This window comes from Chamaea fasciata, unplaced genomic scaffold (assembly GCF_029207755.1).
Source record: "Chamaea fasciata isolate MVZ Bird 193981 ecotype frontalis unplaced genomic scaffold, bChaFas1.0.hap1 SCAF_26, whole genome shotgun sequence".
In the NCBI taxonomy this organism is placed as follows: Eukaryota; Metazoa; Chordata; class Aves; order Passeriformes; family Sylviidae; genus Chamaea; species Chamaea fasciata.
The window spans coordinates 6476932-6501154 of NW_027094111.1; the positions used below are offsets into that span (position 1 = coordinate 6476932).

Sequence of the window (24223 nt, forward strand, 5' to 3'; positions counted from 1 at the left end):
AACCAACCAGCTCTGGAACAGGCAGAACCCAGACATCCATCAGTTCCTTTCCCAAATAATTGTTCCTCCTCACAGTTTCCTGCAATGCTGGGAAAATTTCAGGTCTGCAGACAACCGAAAGAAAAAAGAGAAATTAAAATACAGTTCAAAAAAGGATAAAAGACACCATTTTGGTGCCTTACATCACCTGGGCAACTTTTCAAGCTGTTTCAAGAGATCTTCCCTTCCAAGTCACTTGGGATGATGCCTCTGGGTGCCATTGTGGCAACATGGGGCCCAAAAGCAGAATATCCCGAAAAGCAGCATCTCCCCTCCCCATCCTGGCCGTGTTCTTCCTCATCCAGCTGGATAATGCCCTGTGGACATTACACCTCAGTTCTGAGTCATCTCCCAAATACCAACCCCCAGGACCAGCTCCTGCACTGTCCCAAACTGGAAAAATGCCGGAACAGGATGATTTTTGCATCAATCACCCCTGAAAGTCCAGGAATAGACCAGCTCCACTGCACAACCTTAATATTGGCCGCACGGGAAAAAGCCGTGATGGGAAAAGCAAGGAGCAAGTAAGGACGATGTCCCAGCACAGCTGGATCCTCTCAGCATCTCCCTCTCCTTCCTTATTTACGGCTGGAGATGAATCCTCCTTGTTCATCTCCTTGGCAGAGGATCAGAACTCATCAATTCTCCATTCGCCACTGAGCATTGTGTTTCTTCCTATACATTTTTTCTTAATTATCTGACAATGAAACAATTTCAAGGGGGATTAAAAAAATAATCAGAGAGGCAAGAAACAGCCATCAGTGTGCTTAAAAAATAAAACCTCTGTGGGCATCGCATCCCACCGCCCTCATCTCCATGTGGAGCCGGGAGCATCAGGCGCACGTTTTGAGGTGAAGAATTCAATAGTTTATGGGATTGTCCAGCTCCATCAGATGTGTTAAATGAGGGATTCAGGGATAAACCAAGGATTATGTAAAGCAGGTCTTTAAGGACAATGTGTTTTCCATTCAAAGATTCAGGCATGTCTAATAAAAAGCGATTGATGTCAGAGCAATGGGGCTCTGCCAGCACTGCTGGGTTTGGGGGAATGAGGTTCGAAATGGGAAAATAACCAGCTGAGCTGTTCTTAAGCATTACAAAATGCAGGAGGTGGGTTGGTACTGGCCCCAGGAGCCCGCAGTGGACACAGGAGGAGGATGATGGCTGCAGTGATTGGGAAGAGGAAGAAGGGTCTGGGGACACAGGAGCTCTGTGCTCAGGGGCTGGGGCAGCCCCTTCGCCACCTTCCCCTATGGGGGATTCTGAGCATCCCTTTCTCTGCCTGGACAAGGAAGTTATTTTGCAGCTTGTTTCACAAGCCTTGTCCTTTTGGTGCATCCCAGCCCTGAGATCCCAGCCTCCTGACCTGATGTCCAGAGGATCCAGCAGGGTTTGAACCACATCTGGCTGCCCTGGAACGGCCACTGAGATGCAACATCAAAATCCCCCCATGGAAGCCCTTCCCAGAAATCTCTCCAGCCTCAGCTTTCTTATTTTTTCCTAAGTAAAGCAGACACACCTTCCATTTTTCCACCAAAAAGGGGAAAGGCAATAAATAATTATTCCCTTTAATTAAAAGGTGTGTCAGTCTTATAAGCAGTTAATTAATAATTCCACATTAACTTGATTAAGTGCTGGGAGAGCTGGAGGCAGCACAGCCCACATGAGGCTCCTGAGGTCAGGCTGAACCTGCTGGGCTCAACTCCTCCTAAACCAGGAGATAAAATCTCTGTCCTAAACAGGATTTAGGGATGAAATCCCAGCAAATGTCACCCCGGTGTCACAAAGGTGCTTGCTCCCACCCTGCATCCCCTCACATCTGCAGGAACAAACCCAACTTATTTGCAGCACTTTTGCTTTCCAGCTGTGCCCAAGTGTTAACAACTTCAATTAATCAGTGGCTGTATAAATCATGATAATACAATAAATCAGATCTCATTAACAATAATAGGGGTTAAAGCAGAGGGGAGAAAAGGACATCACTCCTTCCCCCAGCCGGGTCCTGAGGAATCATCTCCTCTTCCTCCTCTGTCCACCCACTCCTAAACCCTCAACTGCAAAGTGGATTTTCATGCAACACTCCTGTAAAAAAGTGTAATTCCAAGATATGAAGTAGTCATAAATCACCCGGAAATTGTGCTTGTTACAGGAGAAACATTAACAAAATAATCATAAATCGCGGGTGCACACGTTTTTAAGGGGATGGAGAGGCCTCTCATTTGGCTGCTGTAATTAGTAGTTAACCCTTTGCCACCCACGGAAGGGCATGGACACCACCAGTGTCCTCCACCACAGATTGTTTGTGCATCCCCCACAACACAAAATATCTGAGGTGTTCCTCCCGTTCTCGGAAGGCTGCAGGTTTTGAGGTTACTAAACTCCCATTATTTTATTGCTGTGATTAGATTAAAATGACTGAAATGTCCAGCCGTGCTGGAAGCAGCCAGGGTGGCCCCTTCCTGCCCGGAGGTGGAGGTGCTGCCAGGACCTGGATGTGCCCAGGATCCCACCAAACAAACCAGGTAGGAAAAGGCTGTTTTGTCCTCTGACTTGGCTGTCCTTGCGGTGCCATCACATGGGAGACTTTTACATCCACCTACAAGTGACCTCAAGACTCCTTATAAACTGAAGAAGTCAGTGAGAAAAGGTTTTTTTTTTTTCTCTCTCTCTCCCCCCCATGCTGTCAGAGAGGCTCTGCTGGGAACACCACTGAACCCTCAAAGGCACCCCCAAAAACAAATCATGCCCCAGAAGAGGCAGAAAACCCTTCACCAGCACTTTGGAAGAGAGTTATTTCCAAACCTGAACTTTTCCTTCATCTTGAATCTGAATTTACATGAATTCACACCCCAAATAATATGTTGTTTTCCTTTTTTATTAAAAATGATGTGAATTATCAAGCAGCTTGACTAAATCTTTTATTTAGGACCATGACAGCCTTAGGGATGGGTTGCCTGAGCCAGAAAGGACCCTGCCCTGAACACCTGGCCTCGTTTCAGTACCCGTCAGGGTCTGTCTGTGCTGGATCACCAGAACGGAGACAGTCTTGGGAAGATCTGTGAGGATCCAGGAAGAATCTGTGGGGCTGAACTGAGCAACTCCTCCTTTGGATATCAATCCTTTGCAAAGCGATTCTACGGGAATAAAACACCACGTGCTTGAGAATGGGATGGGGTAAACAGTCAGGGAAAGCATTTGGATTTTGGGGTGATGCTTCTGGCCTTTGAACCCCAACACTGCAGAGTGGGGATGGAACTGACCCCCTAAACTCCAGGTGCCAAAGTCTGGAAGGGGTAGGATCTGGCCACAGGCTCCTCTTGGAGCTCCCAACCTGCCCCTGGCCCCCCAAGGGGTTCTCACCCACCCTGGGTGCTCCAGGCCATAGGGACCAGCAAACTCCAGGGCTGGCACAGGGAGAGATGGTGTTAATGAAGGAATCTGCTAATTACACAGCCTGTGCTGGGCAATCCAGAATTTAGGGAGCTGCTGCCAGCATCCAGATGGAGAAGTCCAATCCCACATGAGATAGAAATATTTTTTAAGCCCCACTGTTCTCTGTGACGGGTCTGTCAGGAAGGCAGGAGGCTCTGCTTCTCTTTTCCCCCTCTGATATAATCAGTTTTAATTGGAAGACTAAATGAGACCTTTCCTTCAAGATAATTATACAAAACATTGGATTAAATCACTATCAGGTATTTTTTTCTCACCACTTGTGTCAGGCATCTGTTGTTTAAAATTATCATCTGACGAAGACTTCCCTGCAGCTCTCCCTGCTGGGAGCATGTCCCTCCTGGACAGGGCAGGGTAGTAAAGGCACTTGGTAAAAAAGTAGAAAAAAGGGATTTTTCTCCCCAAAATCACAGAATCATGGGAGGGTTTGGGTAGGAAGGGACGGTAAAGCTCATCCCATTCCATCCCTGCCATGGGCAGGGACATCCATCCTAGGCTGCCCCAAGCCCCTTGGACACTTCCAGAATCCAGGGGTGTCTAGTAACGATGCTCCTGGAGGTATTTTGTAACCTAAATGATCCCATGGTCCAGTAACCACGTGGACCAAGACGCTCCTGTGCCTATCACCGATGCCCCTCGCACAGAGAGTTTGGCGGCTCCGACACGGACACAGTGAACAATTCCAGAGCGTTTCGGGGACAAACCCGAGGGAAGCGAGTCCCGGGGGGACGCGGCAATCCCGCCGAGCCCCCGCCCGCTCAGCACAGGAATGGCCGGGCCGCCTTAAGGGCGGGGGGCGGGGCCGGCCGGGGGCGGGGCCAAGCGGCAGCGTCACAGGCGGCAGCGCCGGGCTCAGCCGAGTTCAGCCGAGCCGAGCCGAGCCGAGCCGAGCCGAGCCGAGCCGAGCCGAGCCGAGCCGAGCCGAGCCGAGCCGAATGCTGCGGCTGCTGCGCCGGGCGCGGACCCCCCAAGTGCTGACCCCCCCGGTTCGGACGCGATCGTCCACGGCGGGGACCCCTCCGCTCGGGCTGCTCTATGAGCGGCACGGGGAGCCCGCGGCCGTCGTGCAGTAAGGGGGGGAGCCGGGGGTGCATTGCAGGGAGGAGCAGGAATGGGGTGCGGGTGAATTTGGGGGGTATTGCTGGGAGGGGGTGCAGGTGTAGGGCCAAGGCTGGGGGCGAGGGCCGAGATCTGGAGTGGAGACTGGCACAGGGGTGCAGAGAGGGGTGGGGGTGCAGCTGAGGTTTTGGGGTGCTGCAGGGCTGCTTTGGGGGTGCAGTGCACAGGGGTCAGGACTTGCCCACCCGAGGTGTAGAGGGTGGGGAAGGGGTGCAGCTCCCTGCGGGGCCCCCAAACACGCAGGGGGACAGGAGGAACCTGGGATGCCCCAATGTTTTCCTGGTGGCATGGTCTCACAGGCAGATGCTGGGAGTGATGCCTCCATATCCTCCACCCTCCTGCTGCTGCTCCTTCAGTTTGCCTTAAACCTTAAACCTTGCCAAAAAGCCCATTCTTGCTTAATTCGAGGTACGACGGGGAGGTCTGAGCCCCAGCATCACTGTGCCCCAAATTCATCCTGGGTTGCATCCCACTGATGGGTCTTCTCTTTGAGATCCCAGGTTAGAGACCAAAGCAGCATCACAAGCATTTTTTTGGGACAGCTGCTGATGCTCCGCATCAAAAATCCTGGAATGCAGAAAGCCGTAATTTAGTGGAGTATAAACATTTTTTTTCAAGGGAGGAGACTTTGAGGTCTTGCTGCCCCTCTTGAACCAGCTCATTTCATGTTGATACATTATCCAGGTGCATCCAGACACCAACCTCCTGGTTTTTTGGAGAAGGACTGTTGCTTTTCCAAACGATCATTTAGTTGTGCAATGGTGCGTGTCATCCCTGCCACTTCCTGAGACTTGCTGTTATCACCCCATTGCTTGTGCAAGACTGGTCTTGCTTTGTGCTTCATGACTTCTCCTTTTTCACAGATTTCTGGAAATACCCCAGGTTTCTGGAACTCTTGAGCAAGGCAGGACAAACCATATAACCCCCAGCCAAAACTATGGCTTTTTTACGCAGCCTGCTGAGTTTTTTAAGTTTAGTGAGCATCACTGGGCTTGGTGACCCAGGATTGTTTTGGGTGGTTGGCTTTTAGCAGCCTCCTCCAAAAACCTGTCCTTCTGTCTAACATATATCTGGTTTTTTTAATGAGATGGGGCATACAGTGCTATTAATTTAGGTGGGGTGTGTAGGTGATACAGGCACTCTCCAGCTCCAGCCACAGCACAGAAGACATCACTAAATTGGTGTTAATGCCCTTTTCCTTTGTATCTCCCTGTTCAGACTGAAGGATCTGGAAGTACCCAAGCTGGGGGACTCCGATGTCCACGTCAAGATGTTGGCAGCCCCCATCAATCCTGCCGACATCAACATGATCCAAGGTAATGTGTTGGATTAATACTTTGCACATTAGTTCTTGCAGGATGCTCTGAGTTGGAAGGAACCCACAAGGATCATCAAACCTAACTGCAGTCTCAGAGCGTTCAGAGATGGCTCCTGGCATAGGGATGTCGGGGTACGAGGGGTCTCCAGCTCACCTCCGGCTTCCTTGCAGGGACCTACCCCCTCCTGTCACCGCTGCCAGCCGTGGGAGGGAACGAAGGTGTCGGGGAGGTGCTGGAGGTCGGGCGTCGTGTGACAGCTCTGAAACCCAGGGACTGGGTCATCCCTGCAGACGCCGGACTTGGTGAGCTCGTCCTCAGCACCGCTGGGTCCTCATTCACCCCCCACCTGCAAAGCATCATCCCAGGGGGTTTTTGGGGTGCAGGAGCCCCTGGGGGGTGCCCAGACTTGCCCAGAGGGCAAACCCGTGGTTGTGCTCCTGTGTGAGCTGTTGTGGGGATTTTGGGGGTCCCAGAGCAAAAGCACAGGTCTCCAAACCTTTGTCTTTCCAGGGTGTAGATAGAGCCATGAGCCCCTCAACTTACAGCAATTACACCTGATGGAATGGGACTCAAAATGGGGTACAAAGCTCCATTAGGGAATGCTGGGCAAGGGAAGCAGGAGTTGGAACCCATTTAGTGCTATGTGAGACAAATCATAATGAGACAGTTGGTAGAACTGATGGAGTTATTTCTTATCTGTTTGTGTCTTGGTTTATTTCTACCACCTGTTTTTAATTTTAATTAATTTATTTATTTAAATTTCATTTTTAATGTATTTTTAAAAGTAAGTTCAGTTCCTGCTCCCCAGACCCAGCAAGTGATGCTGCTTATCCTCCACAGACACAGGAAGGCTCTCGGGAAGGATGGGGATCTCCAGGGAAGGGGCTCCTGCACACAGGACTTACCATGCACCCTAGAGCACCTGGAATAGGAGCAGTGGCAATGCCATTGCTTTTGCCAAACTTAAATTTAGCAATAATCTTCTTTCCTGTAGTATAGACCCGTTACGGGATGTCTGTGCCATTATAAAGCATTGCAGCAATCTGTGTTTCTCTGGCAACAAGTACGTTTTGTCCCATCAGCTTAGAGTTTCCCTAAAGACCTGGGATAAAACATTTCACACAGGCAAGATCTTGGTGGCTTCTCATGTAGTTTTCTCTTTATTAATGCTCTGCTGGGAAAGTGTGGGAATTTATTTCCCAACAAATGCCTCCCATGCTTGTCCAAAATGCCAATGGCCTGATATTCGCTCGTTGAGGTTTAGTGTCACAGCTTGTTCTTTGCCTATTTCTTCTTAAAAGGCTTTTTGCTAAGTAAGAGAAGGAAAACGATGGAGTTAAGAGCCAAATGGGGTATTTTAAAGCATAAAAACACTGTAAATAGATGATTGAGGGTTAAACTGGATATAAGCGTAGAGGGAGTAAAGCTGACTAAATTGGCTTGGAATATATGGGCTCATCCGTAGGATGGAGAGTATTTCCATTATCTCTGCACACATGCCCAGGGAACCCCAGTCCCATTATCCCTCTGGGAAATGATTAGGCTTTGCTGGGTGATAAATCTTGACAGGCAGCGAGGAATCCATTCCTTGCCTCTTGGAGCATTTTGCCTCTACCCATATGGAAACCCATTCCATAATTCCTTGTCCAGGGTGTAGCTGATTCCCAGTGCATGATGCTGCCAGCGCCAAGGCTACAGTGTGAGCTGATGGTTCTCCTTTGCTTTCCTCCCCTGCTGCGGCTGTGCCCAGGGACGTGGCGGACGCAGGGAGTATTCCCTGAGGAGATGCTGCTGAAGGTGCCCAGGGATATCCCGGTGCTCTGTGCTGCCACTCTGAGTGTCAACCCCTGCACGGCGTTCCGTTTGCTGGCCGACTTCGAGAGCCTGGCGCCAGGTATGGCCTTGCCATGAGGGAGCAATTCCACACAAATCTCCTGGCTGCCTCTGCAGTGGGAATCTGGGTTTATTCACCACCAGGTGACTCCGTCATCCAGAATGCCGCCAACAGCGGTGTGGGCCAGGCCGTCATCCAGATCGCCAGGGCCTCCGGCATCAAGACCATCAATGTGGTGAGGGACAGGTGGGTCCACTGGCGAGGGGCAAGTTTGGGAGCCGGACCTGCTTATCCCGCCCACCCAACCCAGGATTTTCTCCTGTTTGCTCCTCCAAGTTGTCCTCCAGCCTCTTCCCAGTTGTCCCCATGCAATGCTGGAGCAAAGGAAGGAGAAGGTGGAACTCTGCTTCCTGGCTCATCTAGTCCTCTTTTTTTATCTCCTTTTTCCCTGCCCAGACCTGATCTCCCAAAGCTGGTAGAGAGGCTGATGGCCCTGGGCGCTGACCACGTTGTCACAGAGGAGATGCTGAGAAAGCCAGAGATGAAGGATATATTTAAGGTACCTCAATGCTGATCCCACTGGAGAGACGGTCCAGGGCTGTCACTGCTGTTCAGCACTGGGGAGAAATCCAGGGATGGTGGGAAGGAGAAATTTCTAGATCAGGATTTAGCCTCAGGAGAGGAGCAATTTTGCTGCGGCCACAAGGGAAGGATCACAGATTTTGGTTCCAATCAGACTGGGCTTGAAGCAGCCTGGTCTAGTTGAACATGTCTTCCTGCACGTGGCAGGGGGTTGGAATGAGTCCCTTCTAATTCCAGCTGTTCCTTGATTCTGATGGATTTTAGCTCTACTACTCTCAGCAGCCCTCAGGTAAACATTGAGGGTATTGCAGATGCTTTGTCAAGAACCGTGGTCCCATCCTGTAAAAGAGCCATAAAATTTGGGAACCCTTGTCATAAACCTTTGCAGAGCACCCCAAGGCCCCGGCTCGCCCTGAACTGCGTTGGAGGCAAAAGCACCACGGAGATGCTGCGGCATCTGCAGTAAGTTTGGCTGGGGAGTGGCTTGGGCACAAGCCTGGGGGCAGAAACTGGCAAGAGAGGGTCCTGCTCTGGAGTCTGTTAAACTTTTGGAGAGGGAATATGAATGGAAAAGTGGTTTTGGATAACTATAGTGATTTAAAGTCTCAGCTCCCGGTGGCTGGGGGCAGCTGGGGTCCAGTTGTGAAGGTCCCCCAGATCCTGGCCAGGTGTAACTGGTGTGCTGAGCTGCAAATTCAGCTAATGGTACATGGAAGCAAGAGGAGAGCCCGGAAGGCGGGATCTGAGGGGTAACTGGGGAGCGCTGGGTGCAAGGACAGCCCCAGGGGGGTTGGGGACAGCAGAGGAGGAGGTGGCAAGTCAGAGCTGCACTTTTGGGACCACCTAACCCAATACCCATTTCCTACTCCAGGCCCAAGGGGACCATGGTCACCTACGGGGGGATGGCAAAGCAGCCTGTGATGGTGCCTGTGGTGAGTACTGGGGATGCCCCTCCCCACCGCATGTCCCCATCCCCTCGGTACTGTGGGCACCTGGCTCTCCCCAGCCTCAGATTGAGACCCTCCAGCCTTTTTTATTTGCCTGGTGGGGTCCGTCAGAGGACAAGCTGTGTCCCACTGCCGGGCTCTTGGCTTTTTATATGGAGGGTTTGAGCTGCCAAAAAATTCCAGTGACCTTGCAGATGCTGAGCATCAAACCTGCCTTGACTCCACACCTCGGAGTCGCCTCTCTGCATCCCTGGCTCACAAATGGGAGCTCTAACGAGGGGCCTTACTGCCACTTTCCACCACTGTCACGCTGGAAGGGGACGCACGTGTGTCACTGCGTGTGTGCAGGGACACGGACGTCACTGGATGCACAAGGGGACATAGGGGTGTCACTGGGTACCAGGAGGACACACGGGTGTCTCACACTCCACAGAGCGCCTTCATCTTCCGGGACACGCGGCTCCGCGGGTTCTGGATGACGCAGTGGCGGAAGGACCACGCGCAGGGTGAGCCGGGGGGACTGAGGGACCTGAGCCGGGGGAACTGAGGGTCTGTCCCTGTGCCAGGGGTGGGAGCAGGGCCAAACCCCACCCAGAACCATCCTCATTCCCACTCACAGAGCCATCTCTGCTTGTCCCAGGGTGCTGAGACACCCCTGAGGGCTCAGCCCCTGTGCTGGAGGCTCTTCCCTCATCCCACGTGCCTGAGCTGGGACACATCACACCCAGGGACCCCATATGGCCTGGGGTGGGCGTTCCCAGGGGTGGTGGATGGCCCTGCAGGCACAGTGAGAGGTCCCTCCTTCCCGTGCAGACCAGGAGAGTGTGGCCGCGATGATGGATGCCCTGTGCCAGCTCATCCGCAGGGGCCAGCTCACAGCCCCAGCCTGCACCGAGGTCCCACTGCAGGACTACAGGGCAGCGCTGGAGGCCTCCATGAAGCCTTTCGTGTCCTCCAAGCAGATCCTCCTCCTCTGACCTGCAGCTCCTGGAGCCCTGTCCTGTTCCGCATGTTTGTCCACAGACTTGAGGGGGGAAAAGGCCCTCCAGATGCACTGAATTTCTTTTTTCCTTTGTTTTTCACATTTTGGGTGCCCACTGAAAGCTTTAAAAGCCTCTGCAGCTTTGTGTGGAAGTGCTGCAGGAAGGAGGCTGCATCTCACTGTGGCTGGGGGGAGTTTGGGCACCCAAATGATGGCTTGCTCGGCTCAGGGTGTGTAAAGAGCAGCAGTTCCCCCTCACATGTGCTTTTGGGGCTGTCAGGGCTGTAGTAATCCCAGCTGGAATGTGGGATGGGCAGAAAAGCCCAAATCATCTCCCTGCAGACCCGCTGCCTCCAAGCCTGCTCTGAGTAGGAGGAGGAAGGGGCAGAGACTGCCCCAAATGATGAGGGGGTGCTGTGGTTGGAGTGGCCCTAGGTGCTGCTGCAGCTCCTGGACGAGCCCTGGGTCACCACCAGCTGGGTTTTGCCAAGTGCACTGCAAGGGCCAAAGCCTTTGGCCATCAAAGGGCTGGAGCCGTTGATGGCTGGAGGACCTCAGTGTCCCTGAAGGTCCTCCTGCCCCGGTGCGGGACAGGACTGTGACGCTGCAGAGCAATGTGAGAAGCCTTATTATAGAGAACAACCAACAACGTGTGCTTCCTTCCTCCTGTGCCGCTTTTCTACCTCTGTGACCCCACAAGCTCCCTTTGGTCCCTGCTCTTCCCGGTCCGGCTCTGGCCAAGATCGGGCGGCACTGGCTGTGCAGGGCAGGTGGGGCAGTGGCCATGGGCCCGAGTGGGGCTGGCCGCTGGCCGCTGGCCCCAGCGTGGCCGTCCCAAACCACAGAGGGCAGGGCGGGAGCAGTGCAGCCCCGGGCACCTGCACAGTACCTGGATTTGGCTGCCCAGATGGGAACGTTGGCAGTGCCACCAGTGCGAGGGGCCCGTGCGGGGCAGGAGGGGTGGTGTGGGGCACGGGAGCCATGGCTGGAGCAGGAGCTGCCTCCCAGGTGCCAGCAGGGCTGTGTCTGCAGGGCCGTTTGTGTGGGGAGGCCCGGGCACGGCCTGGCTGGGGGGTTGTGTCTGCCCATGACTTGGGCACTCTGCAGCTGCTGCTCGGAGATGTCTGGGTGTCCTTATCCTCCTCCTCCTGTCCTCCTGCTACCAGCTGAGTGTCCCACCTTTTTCTTGAGAGCTTTGCCTGAATCTCAGTGCTGGGCCGGGGGGGACGCAGCCTGGGGGTTTGTGCTTTTCCCCAGCACCCCGCACACCCTTCTGGAGACAGGGCAGGTAATCTCTCATGAAAAGGGGGTGGGAGTAGAACAGCAGCTGCAAAAGGCAAAGGAAAGGAGCTGTTTGCTGCAAAGAGGAGGAGGTAATCCAAGAGAGAGCCAGGAGTTGGCACAAGAAAGGACAAATCAGTGTTTAACAGACTCCTTGGCATTTCAGGCTTTGGCTGAGAAAAGTGTTAGGACAGAGCTTTGTTAAGTCACAACCACCCTCATGTTTTGAGCTTTTGGGAGCACTTCATTCCTGAAGAGCTTTTCTCCGATCACAACGCAGTTCCCATCGTTGTCCCACCAGATCGACTCGAAACTCTGGCTGCTCAGGATCTCCCTGAGCTTGAGGAAAGAGTCAGCCAAAGGTTTGGTGCTCGCAGAGATCTCCAAGGAGCAAACTTTCATGTTGGGCTCCCAGGATTCATCAGGCCAACCTTCAAGGGAATTTTTGACTGCAGGGGGTCCAGCGGCAGCATCCCAAGATGGTCCCATGTCATCTCCAGGATGGTCAGGAGAAGCTGAAGCCACCCACCAAGCTGGATCCTCCAGGTCAGAAGCACAGGATGTCTCCTGTGAAGATAGCTCCATTTTGACTTGTTTTTGGCTGCCTCCAACCAGCTTCTTGGTCCTGGCAGTCAGCAGAATGGAGTCCCATGGCTCCAGCTGCTGAGTTCTCCAGCCTGTGTGTCCATCACAGTGACATCACAATGTGATACCTGTCTCCTGGAAGCAGGAGGTGGGAGATGCAGAAATAACCCCTAATTTCCCAGAGAGCTGTTTGAGCCCAGAGCTGATTCCAGCTGTATTTCCACGTGGAATGTCCTGCCAGGGCAGTGCTGTGTCCCAGTGCCCCTGGGAGCAGTGCCCGGGAGGGATGGAGAAGGGGACAGCACTGGGCATCCAAGTGTCCCCGACCTCAGGTTTTTCACTTGGGTACCTTCTCCCCCATGCAGAAATGCCTGTGTGGAATTCCTCTGGAATAACCCAGCTGTGTAGTGTCTGCAGGGCGGCTTCTGCTGTGACTGTCCCTGTTCCTGAGCAATGCTCTCGGATCCCAGCAGGCTCTCCATGCTGCTCCATAGGATGAACTACAGGGGAGATATTTGCCAAACACATCTTGCAATGGAAATAACCTCCCTTGGGTTGGGTTCCTCGAACTTTTTTTGCTTCAGAACCCAACCCAGGAACCTCACTGGGGTTCTCCCAGCTTGTGCCCGGTTCCCAACATGCTCTGAGTGGGATGACTGTGGCTGTGGAATTGTGTGTGGACAGAGGAATTGTGAGGGACCAGTTTTGTCAGCTGAAGGCTCTTCCAGGATTCATCCTGGAGTCCTGGATAAGTCTGCGGGGTTATGGCAGGGCCCCTCTGGATCTACCAAAAGCCCGAGGGGCCCGGGGATGTTGCTCGTCACTGGGAGCCGGCAGTGTCATTCCCGTGCACAGGGAGGGTGTGGGGGACAGCTCAGGAAGGTGTACCATCATTTGGGGGATTTTCTGGGTCCCGTGGGGTGAGGAGAAGAGCAGGGCAGGAATGTTGCGCAGGCTTGAAGGGAGCACTGTACAACTGCACGTGCGCTTGGAAGGGTAAAACTCTGAAATTAAACCCCACTGCCAATGCTGGCAACTAAATGGACATGTCAGAGACGTTTCATCCCCCCTAAAACCCCTCACACTGAGACCTCCCTTAGCAGAGAGCAGGACAGACTCTGCACCAGCGTCTCCCTTCTGCTCCTCCATCCCTAATAAATCCCCCAATATTTTGCATTTTCCTTCTCCCTGCCATCTTGTGCCTCAGTGCTTCCCGATCGGTGGATAAAGTGGGGGGAAAAAAAAGAAAAAAAAGAACTTAGAGATCGTTACAAGCGCTATTAAGCGTGACATAAACCAGAAAAATTAATGCAAAGCTTTTATCCCCCGTTGTTTATCAGGCTCATCAATAAAACCCGACGTGCTTTAGAGAACACGTTCACAAAATGTTCCAGCCTCTCACTCCTACACCAGGGCACAAAAGAATAAATAAATAAATAAATTTAATTCTCCTTGTCAAATGAGCAGGATCACCATTGGAAATCCAGCTGCTGGTGTTGCACCTACACAATATTAATCGTTTTGGAGGTGCTTATGGGTTTTTTAGGGGATGGCTGCTAGTGGTGGAATGTTCCAAGAGCCTCTACTGGGATTTGGTATGATTAGGTATCTGATGTCTCGACCGAAAGGATAAAAATAATTCCCCAAAACTAACATTTAGAGTTCAGTAAGAGGCGTGTTGTTGCTCACCAGAGGGAATGAGGAGCAGCCAAGTCTGGCTACAGATGGGGAATGCCATGGGGGGACGCCGCTGGGCACCCCGACTTTCGGGACCCATCAGGTCCAGCATTTCGGGAACGGGGCACTCCGCACAAGGACCTCGGCACCCTCATTAGTGCCTCACACCTGGGAAATGGGGGATCGATCCGTCCTCTCCATGGGGGACGGGACCCCCATGGACGGCGGCAGTGGGGCCCACCCGGCGGCGTAGCCCCTTTAAGAGCCGTCGCGGGAAAGGGGCGTGGCCCGCGGGACGTTTCCTCGCGTCGCTGCCCGCGCGCCGCCGTGACGTCAGGTGGCCGCGCGGCCCCCGGGCCCCTGACGCCCCCCGGGCCCAGCCCCGGCCCCGCGATGCCGCGGGTCTACATCGGCCGCCTCAGCTACCAGGCCCGGGAGCGCGACGTGGAGCGCTTCTTCAAGGGCTATGGCAAGATCCTCGAGGTGGATCTCAAGAACGGGTGAGCGCGCGCCCGGCCACGGCGAAGGGAGGCCCGGGTGCCTGAGGCCCTTGGAGAGGCCGCGGGGGAAGAGGCCGCCAGGGAGCGCTGGATGGGGGCGAGAGGGGCGGGAAGCTTGGACTTCCCTTGGTGGGGGGACGCGAAGCCTGGGCCTTTATCGGGGCGGTATGTTGGCTTCTCTCTTTTCGGGAGTGGGCATGATGCTTGAACTTCCACTGGAGGGACAGGGCGCCTGGGTCCCCCCCTTTTTGCGGGGGAAGAGGATGGCTGGGCTTTTATTGGGAAGGGGCAGTCTGCTTAGCTTCCTTTTTAGGCGGGGGACAGAAAGTCTGGGTTTCTCCTTTTTTTTTTGCGGGGGAGGGAGCAGGACGTCTCTAAGGGAGGGGGGACAGGTTGCGTTGGTTCCCCCATTTCTGGGGAGGCAGAACGCCTGGGGTCCCCATTCTGGGGAGGGGGACAGGTTGCCTGGGATCCTCTTGGGAGGGGGGAGCAGGACGCCTGGGCCCCCCCTTGGGGTAAGCAGTATGCTCGGCTTCAGTTTTGGCGTGGGGGGCAGGATGCCTGGGTTCCCCCTCTTGTCAAGGGGGACACGACGTCTGGGCCTTTTTTGGGGGAGGCAGGATGGCTGGGGGGGATGCAGATGCCTGGACTCTCCTTTGGGTGGGGGTGAGGGAGGCTGGATGGTTGGGTTCCCCCTTTTTTGGAGTGGATGCAGGACACTTGGGCTTCCCTTTGGGGAGGGCCCGGATGAGTGGGTGTCTCCTTTCGGGAAGGCAGGACGCCTGGGTTTCTGTGACAACTGGGGAGTAGGACGGCTGGGTCCTGCCTCAGTTCTTAGGGGTCAGCTCATCTGTGTCCTGCCCTGCCTTCTGCAGGGACGGGGCTGTCACCCTGACGGCCCTCCCCAGGCCTCTCTGCACCCCAGGGCAAACACTCAAGGGTGAGCCAGGCTGCACCCCGGGATAACAGCTCCCTAAAAAGAACCTCCTTGTTTGGGGTGCAGAGCTGCTCCTAGAGCCCCCAGGCTGTCCGGGGGTGTGTTCTGCTCCCCCCCCAAACGCACAGTACCTCTTTGCTCTCACCTGTGCTGTTCTAGCAGCTGAGCCCTCACTGCAGCTCCAAGGGTTGGATCCTGTTCCACCCGGGCTTGGCCAAGACATTCAAGGGTGGATTTTTGAAGAAAAAGCAAATTGCCATTTTTGGTGGGTTTTTCCCCAACACTCAGAGCCTCGTGAGTGCTGGTGCCTTTGCTTTTTCCAAGAAACCCAGTTGAAGTCTTCCTTAGGAAAGCTGAATGAAATATGGATTTATCCTTATATAGCCAAGAGAGCCAGGTATTAATTACACCTCAAAAGCAAAGAAGAGAAATTTCTTGCACAAGTTAGTCCTTGAACATTAAAGTGAAAGAGGCTCATTAAGTTTGAATGCTGCTTGTGCTGGCAGGTGGACATTTAACAGGTTTATAAGATGAATAAAATCTATTATTAAAGCAAACAAGTGTTCATGTGTCAGTGTTTTAACCCACACGGCCTCAGGTGGTGTTGAAGATTAGATGAAATATCTGAGGCTGCTGTTTTCCAGTCCTGCTGTGTATCCTTGGAAATGTTTGGCGGGGGTGGGGGGGGTCAGTTTTCCTGTTGCTGAGTAAACCCCACATTCAGTGTGTCTGTTTCACTACATGTTGGATGTTGGGGGGAGGTCGGGAGGAAGCCAATTAACTTTCTTAACAGATGTGGAACTGATGAGTTATGTGGCTGATGTGGTAAAGGGACTTGTCTTCCTGCTTTTAAGTCAATTCAGTTGGGTTTTTTTTAGTGTTTTGACAGGTTTGGAGTTAAATTCCGTGTCAAAAATGGAATTTGAGCAATCAAGTTTTTTGTTTGTGCTTGGGAAGCTCTGGGCTGAGCTGTGCTCTGCTGAGCCTTCTTCCATGGCTTATTTCTGGTATTGCTTAGGAGACAATTCAAACTTCCTGCATGGTGTTTGAGTGGAGAGATTCTTGCAGTTGTTCCTGGAAATCTGGGGATTCTCCTTGCTGGATCCTGCACTGGGTGTTTCAGCAGCTAAACTTGAATGCTGGAGCGAAACAGTGGAATGCAAAGTGACACCACAGAGCTCTAAAAGCTTAGCTGGGGCTCACTAATTGTAATTTCAGCTTGAAATTCAATGGCTTAAAGCAGTTATTACCTGAGGGAAGGGTGGGGAAATGAAAATGTGGGTTATGTAGGATTCTCCGTTTCAAATTGCAGTTTTAAATTGTGTGCTCTTAGTTTTCACACTCTTTCCTGATCAGAGCTGCACTGGCAGTCACAGCTCTGTGTGTGTAGTGAACATATGAAGTGACCAGAAAATTGGATTTTTCAGCCTGCTTTTTATCTTCTGTGAACACTCTAAAAGCTGCTTGTGATGCCTCTAAGAAAAAACCAAACTAGTTTTACTCCTGTACTTACCTGCCTGCATCACTCTGGGCAGCTCTGAAGAATTAAAGGCTTCATCCTAATACGACACCTGCAGGACAGAGGGATGTAACTTGTGCAGCGGATTGAGGAACATGGTTCAAAGCTTCAAACTTCCATCCTTCCATCTACCTCCATTCAAAATCATTGTTTGCTTTTCAAAGAGAAGTGATCTGGGTGGGAGGGGACCTTAAAGCTTATCCCGGGCCACCCACTGCCATGGGCAGGGACACCTTCCACCATCCCAGGTTGCTCTGATCCCCATCCAGCCTGGCCTTGGACACTTCCAGGGATGATTAAGGCCATCTCTAAGATCATGGTTGGACTCCCTGATCTTGGAGAGCTCTTCCAACCTGAGCAGTTCTGTGATTCTGTATTTATTTGGTGTGTGGGCTAGTGCTCACTTTTAATGGTTGGGGTTTTTAACTTCTGCCTTTAAAAATATAGATAACACCCTTGATTTCATCAAAGATTATGCCATAATAGTAATCTCTTGCTAACGTAAATGAATCCGGTCATTGCACACTCACATGATTTATCGTTTTGTTGATGAAGAATGACTTTAGGTTCAGTTCACTGAATCAGCAGACATACTTACATGCATTCCTGTTTCTCTCCCTATTTTTGGAGGGGTTTTTGGTTTTTTTAAGGCTCAAGGCCTTGAACCCTCAGGTATGCTCAGGAGGCTCATGTGCAGGACGGCACGCACAGGGCTCTGTAGGAGCCCACAAATTGCATTTGAGCACAGATACCTCAGGTTCAGTTCCTTTTCCCTCCCTGTCCCTAGGTACGGCTTTGTGGAGTTTGATGATCTGCGAGACGCCGATGATGCTGTTTATGAGCTAAATGGGAAAGATCTGTGTGGGGAGAGAGTGATCGTGGAGCACGCCCGGGGCCCACGCCGGGACAGCAGTTACGGTTCTGGACGCAGTAAGCACTTGTGCCTTTGTATCCATGGCTCATTTTAAATAAAACATTGTTTTACTCTTTTATAAAAGTAATTTAAAAGGAAAGCAATTCAAAGTTGTGACTAGTGTTCTGTAACTGTAAATGTAATTGTTGATCTGAATATTTATTAATTTGTTGTATTAAACTCTTTTAATTGATACATTAATAAACACAGTTTCTTGTACCATTTTTATTATCATTTTGTTTAACTATTTGAATGGTTTATTTGCAATGTGATGTTTAACATAGATTTAACTAAGACCTCAGTGTTTTAATTGAAAGAGTCCTTTGAGGCTAAGATGACTGCCCGTTCCATTTGCTGACCTTGGGGTACCTTTCCATGAGTGGCTCTTGGACCTTTGTGGCCCTTGGCTGACCAAAAAAAAAAAGAAGCCATGTGACGACCGCAAGCTTTTCCCGTTAGACCTGGGTGGTGAGGATCCCAAGGGTTAGAGACAGATGAGATTATTCTGAAATAGGTGCCTGAAAAGCTTTATTCATGTCAGATATTCAGAAAGCTTTTAAGCCACGTAAGTAACATTAGTTAACTGGCTTTATTCAGTTTCTTCTTTCAAACTCTTTTAAAAATATTAAACATAATTGCATGTTAATTCTAGTATAATTCTAGTTCTGTGCCTTGTTTAATTATGAGCTTGTAGTAAAACTGTTTTAATGCTTTGGGTCTTTGTAAGGTGTTACATGAGGGGGGTTGGATTTAGCCCTGGGGGAGGTCTGTGATGTCTTTGGGAACACCTGGGGCAGAGCAGTTCTGTCGGGGCGGAGAGCGAGGCTCCATTTCCGTGGCTGAAGCTCTGCTGTCTGCTTGTCACCTCCTAAAGGTGGATATGGTTATAGAAGAAGCGGAAGAGATAAGTACGGTCCCCCGACCCGTACAGAATACAGATTGATTGTGGAAAATTTGTCAAGCCGCTGCAGTTGGCAGGATCTGAAGGTATGGGGCCCCTTTCTTTACCCTCTCTCTGTTACAGAGCACAAAGGGTAAAAGACGTCTTCAGCAAGGCAAAGTGGTGCGCAGCTCTGCTTTGCTCCAACTCCTGAGCAGCTCCATGGGGAGTATATTTTGGAAGTGACACACACCTTAATACAGAAGTATATTTGTATATATGAAACCATTCATGAGAGGTTGGGAGTTGCACCTCCAGAACTGGTGGCACTGGACAGTGGGAGAATAATAATATCCTTAGCACCAGCTAATATCATGTACAGGTGTGTTTTATCTTCTCTTAAGCCGTGTCTAAACAGACTCAAATCACGCCAGGGGTAGGATTCACTAGAGATGGAGGAGTTTGCCCTTGTCAGTTTGGATTTAACCCATCAACTCGTACGGTGCTACAGCTGTTTGAAAAAACAGCATTGTTCCTGCACAGTCTCTGTGAGGAATTTCCACACCATCTAAAGCTGTTTTAAGGAGAGTTTCAGGGAAAGGATGCTTCCTGAATGAGCAATTGTGTAAAATCTCTGCCAAAAACTTATTTTTGAAGTCCAAAGGAGTGGCAGGTGATTCTCAGTAGTGGAGGTGTTAAGTGACACTGTGGAACCCATGGTACCTCTGAGTACTCTGGAGGTGATATGTTGGCTCATGATTATCCACACTGGGGATTCAGGGAGCAGGATTTTAATAGTAGATGCAAAAAGATTAGTGCTTCCTTATCAAACTGAGCAGCAATGGTTAAACCCACTTGTTCTTACTGGAACACTTTCTCTTATGGTTCTCTTTTAAGGGTGTGTAAAATTTGTTCTAAACAAACTTTGACGTAATTGAAATTTACACTAGTTCAGGTACGTATGGAGATGCTTCCAGTGTCTTTGCTGTTAATGCTTCACACCATCAGTAGCTTGTCTTTGCTTCTGTTATTAAAATTCTAAGTAGAGCATGGCATGATTAATCCTCCAATGGATGCATTACTGCATTTTTGGGAACAGCTTTCATTTCAGTGTACTTAAAACAGAAGTAGCTGGGTTGAAAACAAACCAAACCAGAGTTCTGTGCCCTGTTTCCACTGCAGCCAAATTCCACAGGGGCTGAACGATACCCTGGCCTGGCAGCTTGCTCAAAGCAAGGCAGAACAGACCCCTGATAAACAGAGGGGTTTAGGAATGAAAACGGAGAAGCCAGGAAGCATGAAGTGCGAAAATGAGTCGAGCTTGGAGTTCTGTTGGGGTTTTTTCCAGCAGAATGAGCTGTGTGAATAAGGTGGAGGATGAAGGGGAGCTCTGCTTCTCTGTGGGCTTCTTGTCTCTTCATGTTCAACCTTTATCACCTTTCCTAATTATTTTTGAAAACATGATTTAGAGAGCAAGCATTTTACTTCTTTAATCACTTCTGTAATTTGAAACTTAAGAGTACAGAGCATATTTGATCTAAGACTTGAACTGGGAGACCTTAAGTTATCATTTGGCTCAAAACTATCTAATCACACCAACTCTGTGAAATCATAGTGTGTTATTTGGCACTACAGATGCTGTTTGGGTCAAACCCTTGCTGACATCCCTGTGAATAGAAGAGGCTCAGGGAGCATCGTGTCAGATGTGAGCGGGGTCAGCTGGAAGCCTGGCTCTGGATTCAAGGCGATGGTGATTCTGTCCTCTTCCCCTAGGATTATATGCGTCAGGCAGGGGAAGTGACATATGCAGATGCACACAAAGGAAGGAAAAATGAAGGTGTGATTGAGTTCAAATCCTATTCTGACATGAAAAGAGCCCTTGAAAAGCTGGACGGGACAGAAGTAAATGGCAGAAAGATTAGATTAGTGGAAGACAGACCTGGATCGAGACGGCGCCGCTCTTACTCCAGAAGTCGAAGCCATTCAAGGTATGTCTGTAATGTATCTCAGGCTGCAGTTCATGAACATAGAGCGGATTGAGACTTTGGGGCTCCAAAACACCTTGGAAATGTTTGGAGTTCTCAACGGGTCTATTTTTTTGAGCATGTATTAGTGTCTGGGGCAAGTGAGGGCTGTGTTCTGAGGTGTCTCCCGTGGATGTGTGGACCTGCTCCCTGAACACCTGTCACTGTTCTTCCCTGATAACTCAGCCCTTGTTCCTTGTGGGAGCAGCTGCGTGGCTGGTGGAGCCATGTACATGGAATGAAACAGAAGGTGCTTCTAACACTTCAGCTCTGAACACTGTGTTCTGCTCCAGGCACCAGGACTAACAGTTCTTTCTCAGCTTGGAAACCTCCACCTGTTCCCTGTTTCTCAGAGATTTGTTGCTTTCCTTGTCTGACCAAGAGCTGCTTCAGCAGCACCAGGTGTTCTCCCCTTTCCATTTTGGGGTAGAACTCATTGCAAGAAAACTCAGGCAAACCTTTACTGTTCCTGGAAGAACTTGCTTATGAAATCAAAATCTGAAGTCAAAGCTTTATGCCACTGTCTCATCGTATTCAAACTGTGATTTAATTGGGAAAGTGATTATCCCTTAAATAAACTGGCATCTTTTCTTCCAGATGAGCATCCTGCTCACAGCCAGACATAGCAGCAGGGATGAGAGGTGGGGAGAAGAGTGTGTTTGTAACTGTGTTGTGTAACTCCGACCATTTGACTGCTGAAAGGTGCTTTAGCCCTGTGGGGTTCTGCCCATGGGGGTCACAAGCTCCCCATGGACACGTGCTAATGTGAAGCTGGTTCTCTGTGTTGCAGGTCTCGCTCTCGAAGCAGACACTCCCATAAGAGCAGGAGCCGCAGTCCCAGTAGCAGCCGCTCCAAGAGCAGATCCAGATCCAGGTATGTCTTTGTCTTGGGAGAGCTAAGGGGTCCCACTTCAGTGAGAAGCATCATGTTAAATTTGCAGCAGGAGCACTTGGTTTTTCTTTTCCCTCTGCACACTCTGCTCAGACCCTTGCCACACTAAAGCAGAGCTGTCTGTTGCTTTTGCACTTCCAGGTCTGTGTCCCGTTCCAGAAGCAAGAGCCGTAGTCGAAGCAAGAGCCGTAGCAGAGGCCAGAAAGAGAAAAGCAGGACTCCAAGTAAAGAGGATAAAAGTAGGAGCCGCAGCAGGAGTGCAGAGAAATCCCGAAACAAAAGCAAGGATAAATCTGAGGGCATTCTCCATAACAGCGATGAGAAAGCCAAGAGCAGGAGCCACAGCAAGGAAAAGAGCAGGAGCAGGAGTAAGGAGAGGGGAGAGGTGAGGGAGAGTATGAGGAGCAGAAGCAAGGAGAAGAGTAGAAGCAAAGACAGGGAGAAGAGCATTAGCAAGGCTAGAAGCAGAAGCAAAAGCAGGGATGAGAGTAGGAGCAGGAGCCACAGCAAGGATAAAAGGAAAAGTAGGAAGAGGAGCAGGGATGACAGCAGAAGTAGAAGCCGGAGCCACAGCAAGAGTGAGAAAAGCAAGAGGCGCAGCAAGCGAGACAGCAAAGGCAGCAGCAAGAAGAGAAGGAAGGACAGCCACGAGCGGTCCAGGTCAGGCTCCAAAGAAAAGGAGCAGCTCAAATCCGAGTCGGACAAGAAGGAGGCAAAAGGAGAGGGGGAGGATGCAGTGTCCCGCTCCAGGTCTAGGTCCATTTCCAAGTCCAAACCAAATGTCAAATCAGATTCTCGTTCCAGGTCCAAATCTGTTTCAAAGCCAAGGTCCCGGTCCAAATCCAGGTCTAGGTCTGCCTCTAGGTCGCACTCCCGGTCGCAGTCAAGGTCCCGCTCCAGATCCTAACCTTGCTGCAACCCCAGCTGGAATGGTTGGAAGAGTCTTTTGTACATGTTTAGTAGCTGTAACCAAGTGATTGAAGTAGAAACCCTGTCAATGCTGTGTATTTTTAACAACCTGATGGTCTGTCTGTCATTAACTGCCGCGCTCTTTCCCTGCAGTGCTCTCTGGTGTGAGGCTGCTCCGGTCATTTTCTATTCAATAAAAAAGTCCTCTTTACATACAGCTCTTCCTCAAGCCCCCAAATTGCCCTATTTTCCAGGGAGAGCCTTGCAGGGCATGAGCACTGCACCCTGGTGGGTTTACGGGATTGCAGTGATGACTGATAGGTAGGTATGACAGATTCAACAGTCTTTGCCCTCGATTGATGCCCTTTGATGTCTGCCATTTAGTGGAAGTGCTAAGTCTTAAGTTTCATACTACTTTTGTTCCATATTTTTTGGACTTACAAAGTTGTGAATAGCAGTCAAAAGGGAAAAAAAATAAGGTACTTGCAGTAATCTATAGGGAAAAGAACTATAGTTCCATATTCTGGTATTGTGACAATATCCTTGTTTTATATTAAATTTTTTTATTTTATTTTTCCCTGTCTTGCAAAGTACAGTGATCCCCGTTTCCATGAAATTTGAATAAAGACTATTTTTGCTTGATGACATTTGGTTACATGGTGCTGTGTTGTGATTGTCAGCATTTTCTGTTGATCAAGGTAAGCCTGAATTTGTAGAGAGTCACTCACAGAGAGAAGGTTCTTAATTCAGAAAGTCAGTTCACATTCAGTGTGGGCACAACACTTGAATACAGTCCAGATAAAGAATTTATTTCTCCTGCATATTTTCCAGGAGTTTTTCCTCCTAATGAAACATCTATGCTTGGGAGGAGCCTTCCAAGAAAAGGAAAAAGTTCAGGATGTGGTTCTGGGCTTGGAAACACAGAGGGTGGTGGCAGCTGTTCTGTGGCATGTCCCCAGCATCCCTGGGGACCTGGGGAGAAGGGAGGGCCCCTTCTAGCAAGAGTTTTGTAGGTGTTCCTGAATAATATCCCAAATTTAGGCCATTTGAAAATTGCTCAGACTGAACTTCCCGCAAGCTCTTCTCCTGGACAATTGGCTTTGAATGAAGGAGTGACATCCCCCGGCATCTGTTCTGCCTGCAAGCAAAATTCTGAAAAATAGAAGGCAAAATGTATTTTTGTGAGTTCGTGGTCTGGAATAAAAAGGTTAGTTACAGCTTCCCCTAAAACTGTCCTTTAGGCAATTTCAAACTGCTCACAACTTATGGCAGTTGTGCAGTGGCTCTCCAGCAGGAGTCACTTCATACATGCAGTAATTCCATATAATTTGATCATTTGGAACTTGTCCTGCCTTATTAAAAAGATGAAGAGGTAATAGATCATCAGAGTAGCTTTCAACACAAAATATTTCCCCACACTTTGAGAGGGGTCAGGGCTTGGCGAGTGGCTCAGCCTTTATCAAATGTCATATTACCACGGCAGCATGAGAAATCTATGTGGAAGTGATATTTAATTTCTTCAGAAGGAAAAGCCTTTTCCAGCTATATATATTTAGTGCTTCAACATCTTATTCTCTCAAAATGACATTTTTAATCCTTTTTGCTGCTTAATCTTAGTACAGAAGCACACCAGCCAAGGCAAGATGTTTGCTAATAAGGGATAATGTCTTGGTTTGAAAAGACAGGTGTCTGCTAAGGAAGGCACGAGCCTCCCTTGAAATGGGAAATGTAAACCCTCTCCCCCTGAATTATTATAATTTTGAAATTAAGGAGCTCTCAGACAAAGAGATGGGAATAGGAATAACAGTTCTTTATTAGGAAAATTAAAATGCAG

The 24223-nt window shown here is 50.3% G+C and overlaps 2 protein-coding genes across 6 annotated transcripts; both read left to right on the forward strand.

The window, feature by feature from the left end:
- The first annotated feature begins 4327 nt into the window (after window positions 1-4327).
- Window positions 4328-13794, forward strand: MECR (mitochondrial trans-2-enoyl-CoA reductase). Of its 5 annotated transcripts, none has more exons than XM_066204664.1 (10): window positions 4328-4558; window positions 5827-5924; window positions 6098-6229; window positions 7678-7821; window positions 7905-8007; window positions 8218-8320; window positions 8732-8805; window positions 9215-9275; window positions 11855-12099; window positions 12504-13792. In XM_066204664.1, exons 1-10 carry the CDS (start codon window positions 4425-4427, stop codon window positions 12544-12546), a joined length of 1137 nt encoding a protein of 378 aa, XP_066060761.1. In that variant the 5' UTR covers window positions 4328-4424; the 3' UTR covers window positions 12547-13792. The 5 variants fall into 5 exon arrangements, with proteins under 5 accessions (XP_066060761.1, XP_066060763.1, XP_066060762.1 ...); XM_066204666.1 differs by lacking the exons at window positions 11855-12099; window positions 12504-13792 and adding exons at window positions 9724-9796; window positions 10104-10351; XM_066204665.1 differs by lacking the exons at window positions 11855-12099; window positions 12504-13792 and adding exons at window positions 9485-9796; window positions 10104-10193.
- A 358-nt stretch (window positions 13795-14152) lies between these two features.
- On the forward strand, window positions 14153-23034 carry SRSF4 (serine and arginine rich splicing factor 4). The gene is made up of 6 exons (XM_066204661.1): window positions 14153-14315; window positions 17559-17701; window positions 18559-18671; window positions 20338-20552; window positions 21379-21462; window positions 21622-23034. Exons 1-6 carry the CDS (start codon window positions 14209-14211, stop codon window positions 22385-22387), a joined length of 1428 nt encoding a protein of 475 aa, XP_066060758.1. The 5' UTR covers window positions 14153-14208; the 3' UTR covers window positions 22388-23034.
- The last annotated feature ends 1189 nt before the right edge of the window (window positions 23035-24223 follow it).

Coding starts and splice junctions, on each gene's coding strand:
- MECR (XM_066204662.1), top strand. CDS start 4,425: ATGCTGCGGCTGCTGCGCCGGGCGCGGACCCCCCAAGTGCTGACCCCC. Junction 6,230..7,677: donor CCCTGCAGACGCCGGACTTG/GTGAGCTCGTCC, acceptor GGCTGTGCCCAG/GGACGTGGCGGACGCAGGGA. Junction 9,797..10,103: donor GCGGAAGGACCACGCGCAGG/GTGAGCCGGGGG, acceptor CTTCCCGTGCAG/ACCAGGAGAGTGTGGCCGCG.
- SRSF4 (XM_066204661.1), top strand. CDS start 14,209: ATGCCGCGGGTCTACATCGGCCGCCTCAGCTACCAGGCCCGGGAGCGC. Junction 14,316..17,558: donor GAGGTGGATCTCAAGAACGG/GTGAGCGCGCGC, acceptor CCCTGTCCCTAG/GTACGGCTTTGTGGAGTTTG. Junction 21,463..21,621: donor AAGAGCAGATCCAGATCCAG/GTATGTCTTTGT, acceptor TTGCACTTCCAG/GTCTGTGTCCCGTTCCAGAA.